The following is a 15,339-nucleotide window of genomic DNA, read 5'->3' as shown; positions in this document are numbered from 1 at the left end:
GCGTTCTGCAGATTAAGCATAACTCTCCCCCTCCCCCAAATCATTTACCCTAATCATCATCAAACACTTCCATAGGCGAAATTTCTGCAGAAGCAAGTGTGAAGTAGCCAAACTCTTCTTCCAAACTCAACCAAACTCATCATTAAACACTAATTGGTAAGTTTATCATTGTTTTTTCAAGTTTTAGATCTATTTGATTAAACTATATTAGGGTGTTTAGAATCTGAAAAAATGACATTAAGATAGCTTAGTACTGATATTAGGATGTTTAGTAGGCAAAAAAATGGATTTGGTTTAGGTTTTTGGGTCTGCCATTGGAGGTTGCAGAGAAGCTCTGCGTGGGGGTGTTTCGGAAGTTCATTTCCGAAAACACCTCCATCCCAGTTTTCGGAAATGAACTTCCGAACTGTACCAGAAGTTCATTTTTTTTTGTTTTTTCATTTGTCTCGCATATTAATCGATTTCGATTGTTTACAGGATCATGTCAGACCAGCCAGCACGCATCAGACAGGGGAGAGAGTCCCAGACTGCGTCGGCTAGACGCGAGCGGGCGGCGGCGCAGCTGGCGTCGACCCAGGGACGGGGACGCCGTGTCCGCGTTCCACAGGACTTGGTGGAGATTTCATCTGCTTCAGGCTCTAGGAGTAGGCTGGCTCGGGTATCTTCTTCCCGCCAGCGAGAGGAGGAGGATGAGGATGAGGAGGAGGAGGAGGTCATACCGGATGTTGACCCTCCAGTCGGGGAGGAGGAGGAGCAGGAGGAGCAGGAGGTGGATAGCTTTCCGGGACGGCCTTTAGACACTTCCCTGCTGATTCACTACCAGGATCACGTCGCTCGGCGGATCTGGGAGGGAGAGGTATTTTTTTTAACTTAGCAGTTTATTTGTCACCATTTTTTATAATTTTACCGTTTATTTCTCGCTTATTTGTTTTTTTTAACAGGAGAGAGAGCCATTGAAAATGGTGAACCACTCCAGGAAGATTTTCGGTCTGTTTAAACCAGCAGCTCAGTGGTTTAACGACCACGTGCGAGGTTCAGGGCTTAGCGGGCTCTGCATGACCGGGTACACCACCATCAGCACCGGCATGCAGGGGGCATTTGTGGAGCGCTGGCACAAGGAGACGTCATCTTTCCACCTGGCGGTTGGGGAGATGACGATCACCTTGCACGACGTGCAGTGTCTTCTCCACCTGCCGATTAGGGGGCCGCTGTTGACCCACTCCAAGATCCAGAGGGTGGAGGCCATTGAGTGGATGACGCTCTACTTGGGCATGGAGCACGAGGTTGCTCACTATGAGTGCGCCACGACTTCTGGGCCTCATGTCCGGTTCACCACACTGAGCACTTACTTTGAGCATCATCTGGACGCGGCTGCCGAGGCTGAGGGTGCGGATAACGAGCTGTTCACACACTATCACCGCGACTGCGCTCTCCGGTGCTGGTACATGCATGTGGTAGGCGCTGCATGCTTTGTGGACAAGAGCGCCAGGTACGTCGACGTGACCTACCTCCGCTATTTCATGGACCTGGATACCGTTCACCAGTGGAACTGGGGGGCAGCTACTCTGGCATATCTCTACCAGAAGCTGAATGAGGCCTCCAACTGGAGGACGAGGCAGCTGGTCGGATCCTGCACTCTGCTTACGGTACGTTTGATTTTAACACATTCTCGTATTTATTTATTTATTTATGTTTCGTATTTATTTTTAATACATTATCGTATTTGTGTTTCAGAGCTGGATCATCTCCTACTTCTCCCGCATCCACGGCTTCCACATCGATCCTGCGTACGTTGACGCCATGCCCAGGGCCGCCAGATACGCCCTCCAGAGGGGGAACGATGCGGTGGGACCATACCGCCTGTACCTGGACCGCACGATGCACGACGACGTCACCTGGAGGCCGTTCGCCGACTATGCTCAGGTTGTCCCCTTCGACAGGGTTGCTCTATATTCAGGTTGGTTGGCATGCGGGACCGGCATCATGGTCCGGTATCTCCCGGAGCGGTGCATGCGGCCGTTTGGGTTCGTGCAGATCATACCCAGGTCACCCTTCGAGGCTGCTCCTGACACAGTGACCAGAGTGCAGCTCACTGCCATATGGGAGGAGTGGCAGCATCATGTGGTACCGGAGGAGTACCGTCGCATGCGGGTCACCCAGGACTGGCACAGTGTGGAGGGGTACGTCACATGGTTCTACCGGGTGTCCCATCCTCTCTTGAGACCCGATGTTCCCGGCGCTCCTAGGCCAGCACACGAGGAGATCCTGGAGAACCGGCAGGCGGAGGATGACCACGCCATTGATCTCCTTCCGATCTGCCAGCGGATAGAGATGCTTGGGCGGGACGCGTTGGATCGAGGTGTCATTCATCAGGGCGGACCAGAGGCAGTCGCCGTGATGGAGATCATCGTCACTGATGCGGGCCGTGCGGCGGGGTACAGGCGGCAGAGGAGGGCCCAGGGTGAGCGGGTTAGGCACACCCAGTAGTGGTGGGGTTTATTCATTTTTTGATTTTGGATTGTATATTTAGCACACTATTTTTATTTATTTCGGTTTGTATATAATATTTTCATATTAGTATTTTTTTTTTGTTTATTTATCATATTAGTGTTTTCAGTCTATCTATTGTTTATTTTATTTGCCGGTAACGTTTTATTAAAATGCGGTTGCGTTTAAGAAAAAACATAAAAAAAAACACAGTTTCTGCATAATTCGGAAATGAACTTCCGAATTCACCCCCCATGAGGTGTTTTCGGATGTTCATCTCCGAACGCACCCCCCATGAGGTGTTTTCGGAGATGAACTTCCGAATCAAGGAAATTTTTTTTAAAAAAAAACCGCTTCGGAAGTTCTATTCCGAAGCAGGGGTAGTTTGCGAATTTCGCTGGGGGTGACCCCCATAGGGAGGTGGGTAAAGAAATTTTCAAAATAATTGCGGATTTATGAAGATTGTCTCGAGGATCTCGCCGTGTTACTTAGGCTCTGTTTGGTAAAACTAGCTGATAGCTGATAGCTTTTAGCTGGTAGCTGGTAGCTGGTAGCTGATAGTTGATAAGCTAATGTGAGTGTTTGGTAAATTAGCTGTTTCATTAGCTGATAGATACAAAATGACATTAATGGTATTTTAATTAATGAGGGTAATAATATATTTTAGTTAAAATAATAAGGGTATTAATGGAAGAAAAACTCACAAGCTAAAAGCTACAAGCTCAAAAGCTACTTCAAATAACTTTTGAAAAAAAAGCTAAAAGCTAGTAAAAAAACTAAAAGCTAAAATAGAGTTACCAATAGAGCTTTTTTATTAATACGAGCTGAAAAGCTAAAAGCTCTTTTCTTTGTCTTACCAAACAGACTCTTAGTAAGAATGTTTTTCACCTCATATTGTAGTTATTCAGTTTCTTTCTCGTATGTAGCTTAGTCTCTTCTTATTTAAAAAAAAAAAAAAAAAAAGGAATTTTTTATATCTTATTATCATTGAGATCAAAATTAGGGGTAATTTTTTTAACCCACTTTATTTCTAACAATCTCGTTAGTTTCCTATGATAACAAATATATGTATTTTGATCAACATATCTTATCGATAACAACTATATTGCGTAAAATCGTATTTTGACCAACTATCATCAGATCATATGAGTTGTGGTGATTTAAGTGTTTATTAAAATTGTGGAGTGGTGATGAAAGAGTGACTCATCCCATGAAGAATTTCATTTAACATTTTCAATTTTAGCAAAGAACAATATGGAGAGTGCAAAAAGAAGAGTAGAACTAAAAGTTCAATTTCATGTTGGCGTGTTCACTTCGCCGGTAAATGTAAATTTAAATATGAACTTAATCGTAACTATAAACTCAAAAGATGAAAAAGGAGTTTGAACATCACTTATTTTTGAAAATTACCTTTTAGATCAAATAATAAAAAAAACAGGCACCGCAATGTGGAAGGTTGCCGACCATAGTGTGTGTCGTCGGCAAAGCTAATAAATTTCACCATAAGTGTTCCTTAATTACGGCACCGAATTCATAATACCAGGGTTGGGGGTTTACCATGTTGTGTTACCCATTCATATTCACACTGTTACGTACTCCTTCCGTCCTATATTATAAGTAAATTTTACCTTTTTAGATTCATTCAATAATTAATGTATCTAGGCTATATACAGACTAGATACATTAACTATTAAATGAATCTAAAAAGGTGAAATTTGCTTATAATATGGGACGGAGGGAGTACTATTTTGCAGACTAGTTTTTGTTTGGCGGTACAGTTACTCAGTCAAATATTCATAAATTATAATTCACGGGAACATATTTACTATTAAAATTATTTCATTAAAAATATATTAAAAAATTGTTCAACCCCTTCCCACTAAAAAACATTACACTACAAATTGGACAAAATAGTAACTAACAAAATCACTCAACCACTTTTCTATTGTCCAATGAAAATCAACTTTTTTGCCAAGTGTCAATTGCATGTTTATGATTCAACTTTTTCTCCCAAACACACATTTTCTCTCTCTTACTTAAAATTTCAAATTTCTTTTACATTTCATTTTCCCACACTTTCTTACTTTCATGTTAATTTTTCTTAATTTATTTATTATTACAAAAAATATTAATAATCTATTTTTAAATTTTAATCTTACTAAAAATTTCAAATTTCTTTCACATTTCATTTTCCCATACTTTCTTACTTTCATTTTAATTTTTCTATATTTATCTATTATCACAAAAAATATTAATAATCGATCATTTAATTATTATCCCTAAAAATATTTAATTATTTCACGGGCCACTATCAACTCAATATTTAATTTTTTTAATCGATCATTACACATTTTCTCTATCTTAATTAAAATTTAAAATTTCTCTCACATTTTTTTCACACTTTCTTACTTTCATTTTAATTTTTTTCTCTATTTATTTATTATCTCACGGATCACTATCAAATAATGTCTATTTTATTTTAATCAATCATTGTCTTTATTTGAGAGATAATATCTTTATTTTTTTATTTTTTTTCCATCTCACGATTTTTTATTATTATTTAATACAATTAAATTTCCATGATTATTAATTATTTTACATTTGTTTTTAAATATATTTTATATTGCATCAAATAATTTTTTTATTTCACGGGTCATCATTATCAACACAGTAGCTATTTTATTTTAATCAACAATTACTATTAATTGAGAGATAATTTTTATTTTTAAATGTTAATATTTCATTTTTATTATCTCCATCTTATAGTATTTTTTTTATATGATTATTTAATATAATTGATTTTATATGATCATTTTTCATTTATAATTAAACCATTCATTTTTAATTTATACGTATCTAATTAAATTTTATACAATATTAAATAAATTTACCCGTGCGGAAGCACGGGTATCTTACTAGTATATATATTAAAAATTCTTGTACTCTAAAGTACAATTATAAGAGAAAGTCTACTTGGGAGGATTGCAAGAGACTTTGTTATTCTGATTTTTGTGGAATTAATTAATGGCTTTTTCGATTTGACTTTCATTGAAAATTCTTTGAGTTTTGGCTAGAAGTGAGAAAAGGTTTTCTCATTTCATTTTTTGAAATGCGGAGTCGAGAAGGCTCAGTCTTCCATAAATCGTTAAGAAGAAACGGTTGTCCTTCTTTATTAACATTTTAGTTTGTTTCTCCAAAGCCACCCCATAAACCAAATGCGTACCTAAGACAAATTTTGGATTTCGAGATTAAACACAATTGAGAACCTAGAATGTTCTTTAGGCGCCAACCTTGCTTTATGGGCTTTGGCCGACTTGCTAAACTTAGGACTCCTAGAGTGACCGAGCTTCATTATAGTGCTCGACCATTAGTTCCATCATGGACCATTCTCATTTTAGGTCTAGTAATATAATATCAGTCCAAAGTATCGCAAGCATTGCATAGGCTTAATTTTCCTTTTTCGTATTCCCGGTTGTTTAAATTCGTTGGCAATCATGCTTTTCAGGGTTTGAGGCGTTTAAACTCCATGGCAATTAATTTCGTGTTGCTTGGATATTTTGTAGTTAGCCTATTAATTATGGATGATTCTTTAATGATGGCTGATCAATTCCCATCTCCTTGGTACATAAACATGTAATAAATTTTTTAAAAGTTGAAACCCTAATGACTATACATGTTTACCGAATTGAATTAGAAAAACTATTTTAACTTAGTAATTAACTATGAATAGATAATTGTAAGTTGTGGCTTTTGAGTTAACGAACTTAGAACTCATGGTTTAACTTTGAATTGGACTACGGAATTAGAGAATTATTGTGTAAATTAGTGGTTCTACACCGAAGAATTGGGTACATTGGTTTAATTCTCCGTGAGGTTATAAATAATATTTTAAATTTAGAGTTTCATAGTTCAAACCTATCACCAATCAATGGTGGAGGTGTGTTTAGGAAAGTTCTTTTGTTAAAAGCGTTGTTAGAAGTCATTCTCCTCCTGAGACGATTATTCTTTGAACACGAGTTAGGATCTGATACCACTTGATGAACATGTGACTCCATACACAAGAGGGGGTGAATTGTGTATGTTTGAACAACAATAGTTTTAAAAAAATTATTTTCTAAATCAGAGTTTGAAAATATTTTCTAAAAAACGTTTGGATATGTAGTGAAAAATTAAAGATAAAGAAAATAAGAGAAAAGTAAAAAATAAGGGGAAGAAAGATGACATTGGATATTTATAGAGGCCTAGTCTTAATTCATCATCCAAAAACATTTAGGTGGTTTTATTTGAAAAAAGAGGCTTCAAAAATCATTTTTAGTGTGAGCGTGTGTGACTTAACCATACTACTTTACAAAAACTACCTTATATTTTTACAAAACACTAATCACTCTACTATACACGATCAGTAGATCACATTCTAAACCATCAAGTCTTTTTTGCTGGATATACTAATCATATAAGCATTTTACTTTAATCTTCTTATGGATGAGACTTGAGATATCTTCAAGTCAAACACAATCACCAACATATTTTTCTTATTTATGAGCTTTGATCATTTTCTATTTATACCTGCTAGCACATAGTTCCACATTCAGTATATTAAATTTATATTTCAACAATTTGCATCAAAGATAAATTGTTGTGGTATTCACGTTATGATTGGTTTGTGAGAGTTTCATGCATATCACTAATGTTTCATGTGAATTCATGAGCTGACAGTGCCTTGACTGATGTTACTTTATAAATGAACGAAACAAATTTGTTACTTATGAATAAAAAGATAAAGAAAAGGCACTAAAATAGTTTATCTTATGTTTTCAGCTCAACCAAGAGATAGGTCATACTCCCTCCGTCCCATAATATATGTCGCAGTTGACCAGTTCACACAGGTTAAGAAAAAGTGATAAAGTGAAGAAAGAGAATATTGTTTTTACTAAATTACCCTTATTATATTTATTTTCTTTTTAAATTTTAATGTTTTTTTTAATAATTGTAATTATTGTTATTACTCCTAGTTATCAATTCCCGCACATTAAATGTTTTCCTAGTTTCTAGGATACCACTTTACGGCTGCTAGCAGATTGAAATTTGTAACTAAAGGAAAAAGAGGGAAACTAAAAGAACAAAACATTTATTCTCCCTCCAAATAATTAAAATTTCCCACCAAATTTGTTCTATAAAAATTAAAGTGGGTTGATAATAGACTTCATTATTTACATAAACAAAATTAAAACATCTCATTGACAGTTGATATACATGGAAGATGATATAATTGTAGAAAATATGGTCTCAACTGATTTAGAAGAAAATGCTGGTATACATGATGATGTCCTCTATTCAACTCAATCTTTTATTGTTGTCCTATTTATAAATGGAATGATTCATTTCTTTTTTATTCATTATTTTTCTATTTATTGTTTCATTATTCATCATTCTCCTATTTATAAATGAAAGAATAATTATTTGTTGTCATATTTTCAATTTGGTACGTTATATTTAATCCTCTATTTAACGCTACATTGATGTTTCATTATTCATTGTTCTTTTTGAATAAATGGAAAAATAGTCATGCAAGTTAATTTTTTGATTTGTTGGTACTAAAGATTTTTTTATCGTTATTCAATTCCATTAATTAATTATGGTAGAATATTTTTTTCTTATAATGGAGGAATTTATTACTCTATTAATTCAATTTATTGGTGTTACTGAATATTTAGATGGTGATATCAATCAAATTCCAACTTCTTCATCATCCTATATTTTTTGGCCAACAGACACAGGTAATTAAGTTTAAAAATTTTAATATTTTCTTTTTTACACATTAATTTAACTCATTAAATATATGACTATGTACAGAAGAAGAAGAAGATATTGTTGATGATGGAGAAATTTTGGAGGTTCTGACAACACAAAAAAAAAACAATTTATCTAATATGGATAGAAGGGCCATATACAATCTTCTTTTAGATAAGAGTGTTGAAGGAAGGTTGATACCAGGGGTACTTAAAATAGTTGCATCTCAATTTTCAGTTGCAAGGAAAAAATAGTGGTATACATGTCGACGTGTCTCATAAAAGAACAAAAAAATGTGGTCGTAAAAGAATTGAAGTTGACTATGACCGAATTCGTGAGACTCCTTTACGTCAAAGAACCACCGTTAGATCTCTTTCATTTGCAGCAAAAGTTAGTAAGAGCACATTGCATAGATATTTAAAGTCAGGAGTCCTATGGAGACATTCAAATGCCATTAAGCCTTTTTAAAGGAAGAAAACGAAAAAGATAGATTGCGTTTTTGTTTATCAATGCTAGATAGTTCAAGCTTGACACATGATCCAACTTTTTTAGGTATGTATAACACCATTCATATCGACGAAAAGTGGTTCTATATGACAAAGAAATCAGAGAACTACTACTTACTACAAGATGAAGAAGTTCTGTTACGTACATGTAAAAGCAAAAACTTCATTGAAAAAGTCATGTTCTTAGCTGCTATAGCTCGTCCAAGGATTGATGCGCAAGGAAAAGAAGTTTTTTCTGGAAAGATTGGTATATTTCCCTTGGTCACACAAGAGCCGACTAAAAGGAATAGTATTAATAGAGTTGCCGGAACTTTAGAAACTAAACCGATTACTTCAGTTAATAAACATGTGATAAGGACATTCTTGATTGAGAAAATCTTACCTGCCATCAAGGAAAAATGGCCAATAGAAGAAAAGGGATCTCCAATATTTATTCAACAAGACAATGCAAGAACACGCATTGATTTTCATGATGAAGAATTTTGTCGAGTAGCGTCACAAGATGGATTTGACATTAGAATAAAAATCATACTTATAACTTGGCAAAAATAGGAAATAAAAATCATAATTATAATTATAACTTGGCAAAAAATAGACAATTAAAATCATAGGATTAATTATAACTTAGCAGCAATAGAAAATGAAAACCAAATTACACGATTATGCAAAATTTAAAATCTTGGAACCCATATTTTTATAAGTTTCTTCACCTCTTCTTTGATTTCTGCTTCTGGATCAAATACTCCTCTTTCTGGAAATACTTCATCTTCTTCTTCTGGGATTTCGTTCAAATCAAAATCAGGATGTGCCAGCACATTTAAATCAATGTTCAAGAGTGCTATGTTATTATCTTCATTATTTTCTTCATATTCTCTCTCAAAATTTGGATTGTCTTCTGCTATAGCAACTTCAAAACCTTCATTATCTTCACCTGAGTCTTTCACTTGTTCAACTTCTTCAAAATCTTCTTTAACTTCTTCTGCATCTATTTCAAAATCTAGAGAATCCTCTACTCTTTCAACTTCAAAATCTTCTTTGTTTTCATGTGCATCTCTTTCAACTTCATGATTTTCATTTTTTTTTTCATATTCAATTTAATTCAAGAACTATGAGTAAGGATGCTGTATACTATTCATAATTTTTTTTAATTATATAGAAACCAAAAAATTAACGTTACTCTATATCAAAAAACAATGAAATATGTAATTAGTACCTTACATGTAAAGACTACAAATAATAAATACGTGCATTGCTCAAGGTTCTTTTTTATTTCTTTTTATTAATTATATCTTGAAAAAAAAGCTATCCTACAAAAACAAAATAGAATAATTATTAGGGGTAATATTTGAACTATTTGAATAAAAAGTTGATTGTGACATTTATTTTAGGACAAATTTTTTTTCTTTCAAATGTGACATTTATTTTGGAAAAGAGGGAATAAGTAGAATGTTTAAAAAATTAAATGCTCTAAAATGCAGTTGCTGAGATTCGAGGGTAGAGATCCTCTCCATTTCTTAAAAGAAATGGAAGACTCCATTACTATAGTTTGAAGTATATAAAATTAAATAAATGTGAACTAAATGTCACATGTCATGAAAATACGTGTTATTTATTTACAAAACTATAATAATGGAGAAAATGGAGAAAGAGAAAAATGGAGAGGATCTTGACCCGAGATTCGAGGGGTTGATCAAAATCTGTCTCCTTGGTTGCCAACTTAACTGAGGGAATAGGTCATAAATAAAAAAAATAAAATAAAATATGATAAAATACAGTTGTTGGGATTTGAATGGGGTTGATCAAATCATTCCTCCTCGGTTTCTAGCTCAAACGAGAAAATAGCTAGTATTTTTTCTAAATAAATTGAAATGTGGTATGCCTATGATATATATCTCAGTTGTTTATTGGTTGAGTTGATAATTTTGTCATAAAATATATCATTTGTTGTAGTTAGAGTTAGACGTTAGTGATATTGTGAAAATCAAGATGCTAGTGAACAATTCTGTCGGCTAATGATTTAGCAAACCATCCTATGAATCATGGTAGAAGTAAGCAGATAAAGAAAAAAAACCATTTTCTAAGAGATCAAGTTTGTAAAGAAAGGTTGAAGAATGAGTATTGCAAGACTGAATAGTTATTAGTTGGCATCTAACTAAACCCATGAATAAAACTAGAATTGAAGGCCTCAAAAGATTAATATAAATGAGGAACTTAAGAAATTTGAATTAGAAAGTGCATAACAAATGTAATTCTTTTGTGAACATTGTTGTTAGTGACAATTTAAAAGTGTTGCAAATGTGACTTGCAACTTAAACAAACCGTAAAAGCTTAGCTAATTATGAGGAGTTTGTTACTTATGACTTTACTCTCTCTTATACTTGTATGTTATTCTTTCCAGTAATACTATTCTCATGTGCCTTTGATTTTATCTCTGAATTTCAGAATTTATAAATAAAATACTCCTTGTCTAGTCTCTCAAAATAAATGTTCTGATTTGTCCTTCCTAAAAGAGTAATGCTATTTAGTACGAAGGAAATTGGAGAAGAAATGCAAGAATGTCCACATGTTACTATATTATAGGGAAGTTTTTAATTTATTTTTAATTTAATTTCTTTTTTAATAGGAATCATGGGGTGGTGGTAATAATGAATGGTTGAGATTTATTCTTGCCTTTTTTGTTTTTATGTTTTTATGCATTATCCCTCCCTCGGTAATAAATATTTTTTTTAATATAATATCGTTGATATATATTCAGAAATTTAAAATCAAAAACTCAAATTAAAATACGTCACTATATATGTATATTGATACAACAACATAGTAAGAGACAGTATCTAGTACAAGAGAATAGGACCACATGTAAGATGATCCTATATCACTATTATTCTTAACATTAAACTCTCATATACTATTGAGATGTTTCCATATGATAACCTTGAAACCGCACCATCATCTTCAAAACCTAACGCTGTCAATATAACAAATAAAAAAACTAGTCAGTAACTAATACTTCAAAATAAAGCATCAGAAAAATAAGAGTGAAAGATATGATAAGACATACGCATTACAGTTGGTAGAGGTACTGATCTTGTAAGGAATGCTAACACCACATTTGCCGGGGAGAGCAGCTGCATTGTTAGTATTCAATTTTGAAATGGAACCGGCTGCTGATTTCAAGCAGTTACAGGCAGCCTGACGATCAGGTGTGGTGTTGGCAGCAGCAAGAAGCTTCTTCACTCCTCCACAGCATTGTGGTGAAGGACCAGGACCACCTGTAAGATAAGTAAGGCATGGACCAAGATCACTAGTTACAGCTCCACATGAGATTGCACCTTCTGCCATAGGCGCAATAATTACCATGCACATCACCAAAACAACACATGCTAGCTTCATGCTTCTTGCCATTTTTGTTTTACTTCTTTTCAATTCTTTTTCTTGGTTTGTTTGATTGTTGTGTGTAATGTCTTTGTGGGTGGGGGTTTATATAGAAAATAAGATAAAGTGTGAATATGAGAAGATTGATGAATTCTTGGTGAATGTGCATCAAAATTGGGTGGTAGTTGTTGGTTGAATTAATGTTGTATTGGACACTTGTCTCAATATCCTACCTTTTTATTTAATGATTTGATGATAATGAATGTGGTAGCCGTATGACAATTCTCCACAGGTTCTTCTTTTTCCTCTTTAATTTCCTAGGCTACACATAATTTGGAGGCAAAATATTTTTGTGATATGGCACCAATAATAAGATAATAATAAGATTACATGTGCATTCCATTTTCAACTCAAATATGCAAATTAACTTTTATTTTTAAATTAATATAATTTAGAGTTAAATATGTTTTTATCACTATAAATATTTTTAGTTCTTATGAAAAATATATTGACTTTTAGTTCTTATGAAATTATTTTTGCACTCACTTTTGGTCTCTTTATAGGGACCAAAACTGAGTGCAAAAGTAATTTTATAGGAACTAAAAGTCAATATTTTTTTATAAGGACTAAAAGTCATTCTGGATAATTTTACAGGGACTAAAAACATATTTAACCCTATAATTTATTATTTTTAAATTTAATTAATTATATTTTAATTTTTAATTTTATGAATTTATATTTTAGTTCTACTTTTAGATAATATTAAGTTTAATCAAAATTCTAAGTTGCAAAATTTTCACAATCATTCTTTTTTTATAGTTTCTTCTATCTCTTCTCGTTAAATTCATTTTTTTCTTCTAATTAAATACTTTCTTCATTTAACGACTCTGTTTTTTTTAATTAGTTTAAATTATTTAATGTTGATTTTTTAGTTTTTCTTACCAATATTAATTTGTTAGAGAAGAGTCATTATTTTCATATTTTTTGTTTGACTTTAATCTCTTTCAATTATGTTTTATATTTTTTTTTTTTTGTGTGTGTGAACGACTCTTTCTTCTTGTTGATTCACAAATTTTGAAACCCACGCATGGAACTTGTTTATCATCGCAAAACTTATCTTTTTAGTTTTCAATATTTTAAGTTTTTTAGATTTGAATATTTTGTTCATTTTAATTAGTTTCAATCCTTTTTAATGCTTTTTTATTTGAAAATTTCTGATTTTTTTGTTCCATTTGGGAACTTAAGAATTTTTAAATTTTATGGTTTATTGAGTCATTTCATATATATTATATTTTTATTTATTTTGTCTAATATCTTTTATAGAAATAATATTAAAGATAGTTCTTGTCTCTCAAACATGGATACTAATTTTGTAAAGTAATAATACAATCGAATTTTTCATTTTTTCTTTCCGTTTTTTTATGTTAAAATTTATAATTACAATATATTTACTAGTCAGAGACCCGTGCTTCCGCACGGGTGATTTTTTTTCTGGTGTAGTATTTTTGTAATGATATGAATAATATAAATAAAAGAAATTATAAGCAATATGCATAATTAAAAGGAATTGTTTTACTTGAATAGAGTTTGAGTTTTATTGATTGCTCTGTTATACTCCTAATTCTTTGAAAACCGAATATCCATAGGAATCGTTTTGAAATTTGAAAATAAATACTTTAGTTTTCAAATAAAAGTCATTATTGTTTAAAATAAAATAGGCATTGAATTGAAAGTGGCCCTTAAGATTAAACATTATTATCGTATTCATGTGCTAATTTTGTGTGTAATAAAGAACCATATAAAAAAGAACATGTGAGTTGGAGAAAAAAATAATATTTTAACAAACGCAAATGTAAAATTTTAAATATAAATGAAAAATATAAAATAATTTACTTAATTGAAAATTTAACAATAATTATATAGAAAACAATGATCCACAAAAAAATGTTTAAGATAGGTTAAGAATACAATAGCAAAATTGGGTCAGATAATTTAATAATTGACGGTCCAACAACAATTAAAAGAAAATGATATAGATCACTATGGTTTAATTATAAATGAAAAATGATCGTATAAATTCAATTATATTAAATAATCATATAAAAAATACAATAAGATGGAGATAATAAAAATGAAATATTAACATTTAAAAATAAAAATTATCTCTCAATTAATAGTAATTGTTGATTAAAATAAAATAGCTACTATGTTGATAATAACCCGTGAAATAAAAAAATAATTTGATGCGATATAAAATATATTTAAAAACAAATGTAAAATAAACAATAATCATGGAAATTTAATTGTATTAAATAATGATAAAAAATCGTGAGATGGAGAAAAAAATAAAAATAAAGTTATTATCTCTCAAATAAATACAATGATTGATTAAAATAAAATAGACATTATGTTGATAGTGACCCGTGAGATAATAAATAAATAAATAAATAGAGAAAAAATTAAAATGAAAGTAAGAAAGTGTGAAAAAATGTGAGAGAAATTTGAAATTTTAATTAAGATAGAGAAAATGTGTAATGATCGATTAAAAAAAATTAAATATTGAGTTGATAGTGGCCCGTGAAATAATTAAATATTTTTGGGAATAATAATTGAGTGATCGATTATTAGTATTTTTTGCGATAATAGATAAATGTTGAAAAATTAAAATGAAAGTATGGAAAAATGAAATGCGAAAGAAATTTGAAATTTTTAGTAAGATTAAAATTTAAAAATAGATTATTAATATTTTTTGTGATAATAAATAAATTAAGAAAAATTAAAATGAAAGTAAGAAAGTGTGGGAAAATGAAATGTAAAAGAAATTTAAATATGACTTCCATCATCCATGGCTTACATGTGATGTCATCATTCATGCAATAAAGTTGTAGGGAAAATGTTATTTAATTTGGACCAATGAAAAGCTAACACTTGGTGCATCCATTCAATAAAGTTGAAAGAGTGAATACTTAATTTGTTAGTTACAAAAATGACCTTTTATTAGTGCAAATAAAATTTGGTGAAAGGGTAATTTAGGCAATTTGGTCAATCTATTATTAATGAATAGATAGTAGATGTACTTTCTATTTCGTATATGAACTAGAATTAATTTGTGAGTTATTAACGGACACTACAACGGTGAACTCAAGCTTCCAGTACAATGGAGGAGAGGATGACAAACAAG

The 15,339-nt window shown here is 32.0% G+C and overlaps 1 protein-coding gene across 1 annotated transcript; it reads right to left on the bottom strand.

The window, feature by feature from the left end:
- Positions 1-11,556: 11,556 nt before the first annotated feature.
- LOC131606500 (non-specific lipid-transfer protein 4) lies at positions 11,557-12,253 on the bottom strand. The gene is made up of 2 exons (XM_058878721.1): positions 11,845-12,253; positions 11,557-11,751 (listed from the first exon to the last, which is right to left on the bottom strand). Exons 1-2 carry the CDS (start codon positions 12,186-12,188, stop codon positions 11,739-11,741), a joined length of 357 nt encoding a protein of 118 aa, XP_058734704.1. The 5' UTR covers positions 12,189-12,253; the 3' UTR covers positions 11,557-11,738.
- Between the last annotated feature and the right edge of the window lie 3,086 nt (positions 12,254-15,339).

Source organism: Vicia villosa, linkage group LG5 (genome assembly GCF_029867415.1).
Source record: "Vicia villosa cultivar HV-30 ecotype Madison, WI linkage group LG5, Vvil1.0, whole genome shotgun sequence".
Lineage (NCBI taxonomy): Eukaryota > Viridiplantae > Streptophyta > Magnoliopsida > Fabales > Fabaceae > Vicia > Vicia villosa.
This window is presented reverse-complemented; position numbering and strand designations above follow the sequence as displayed.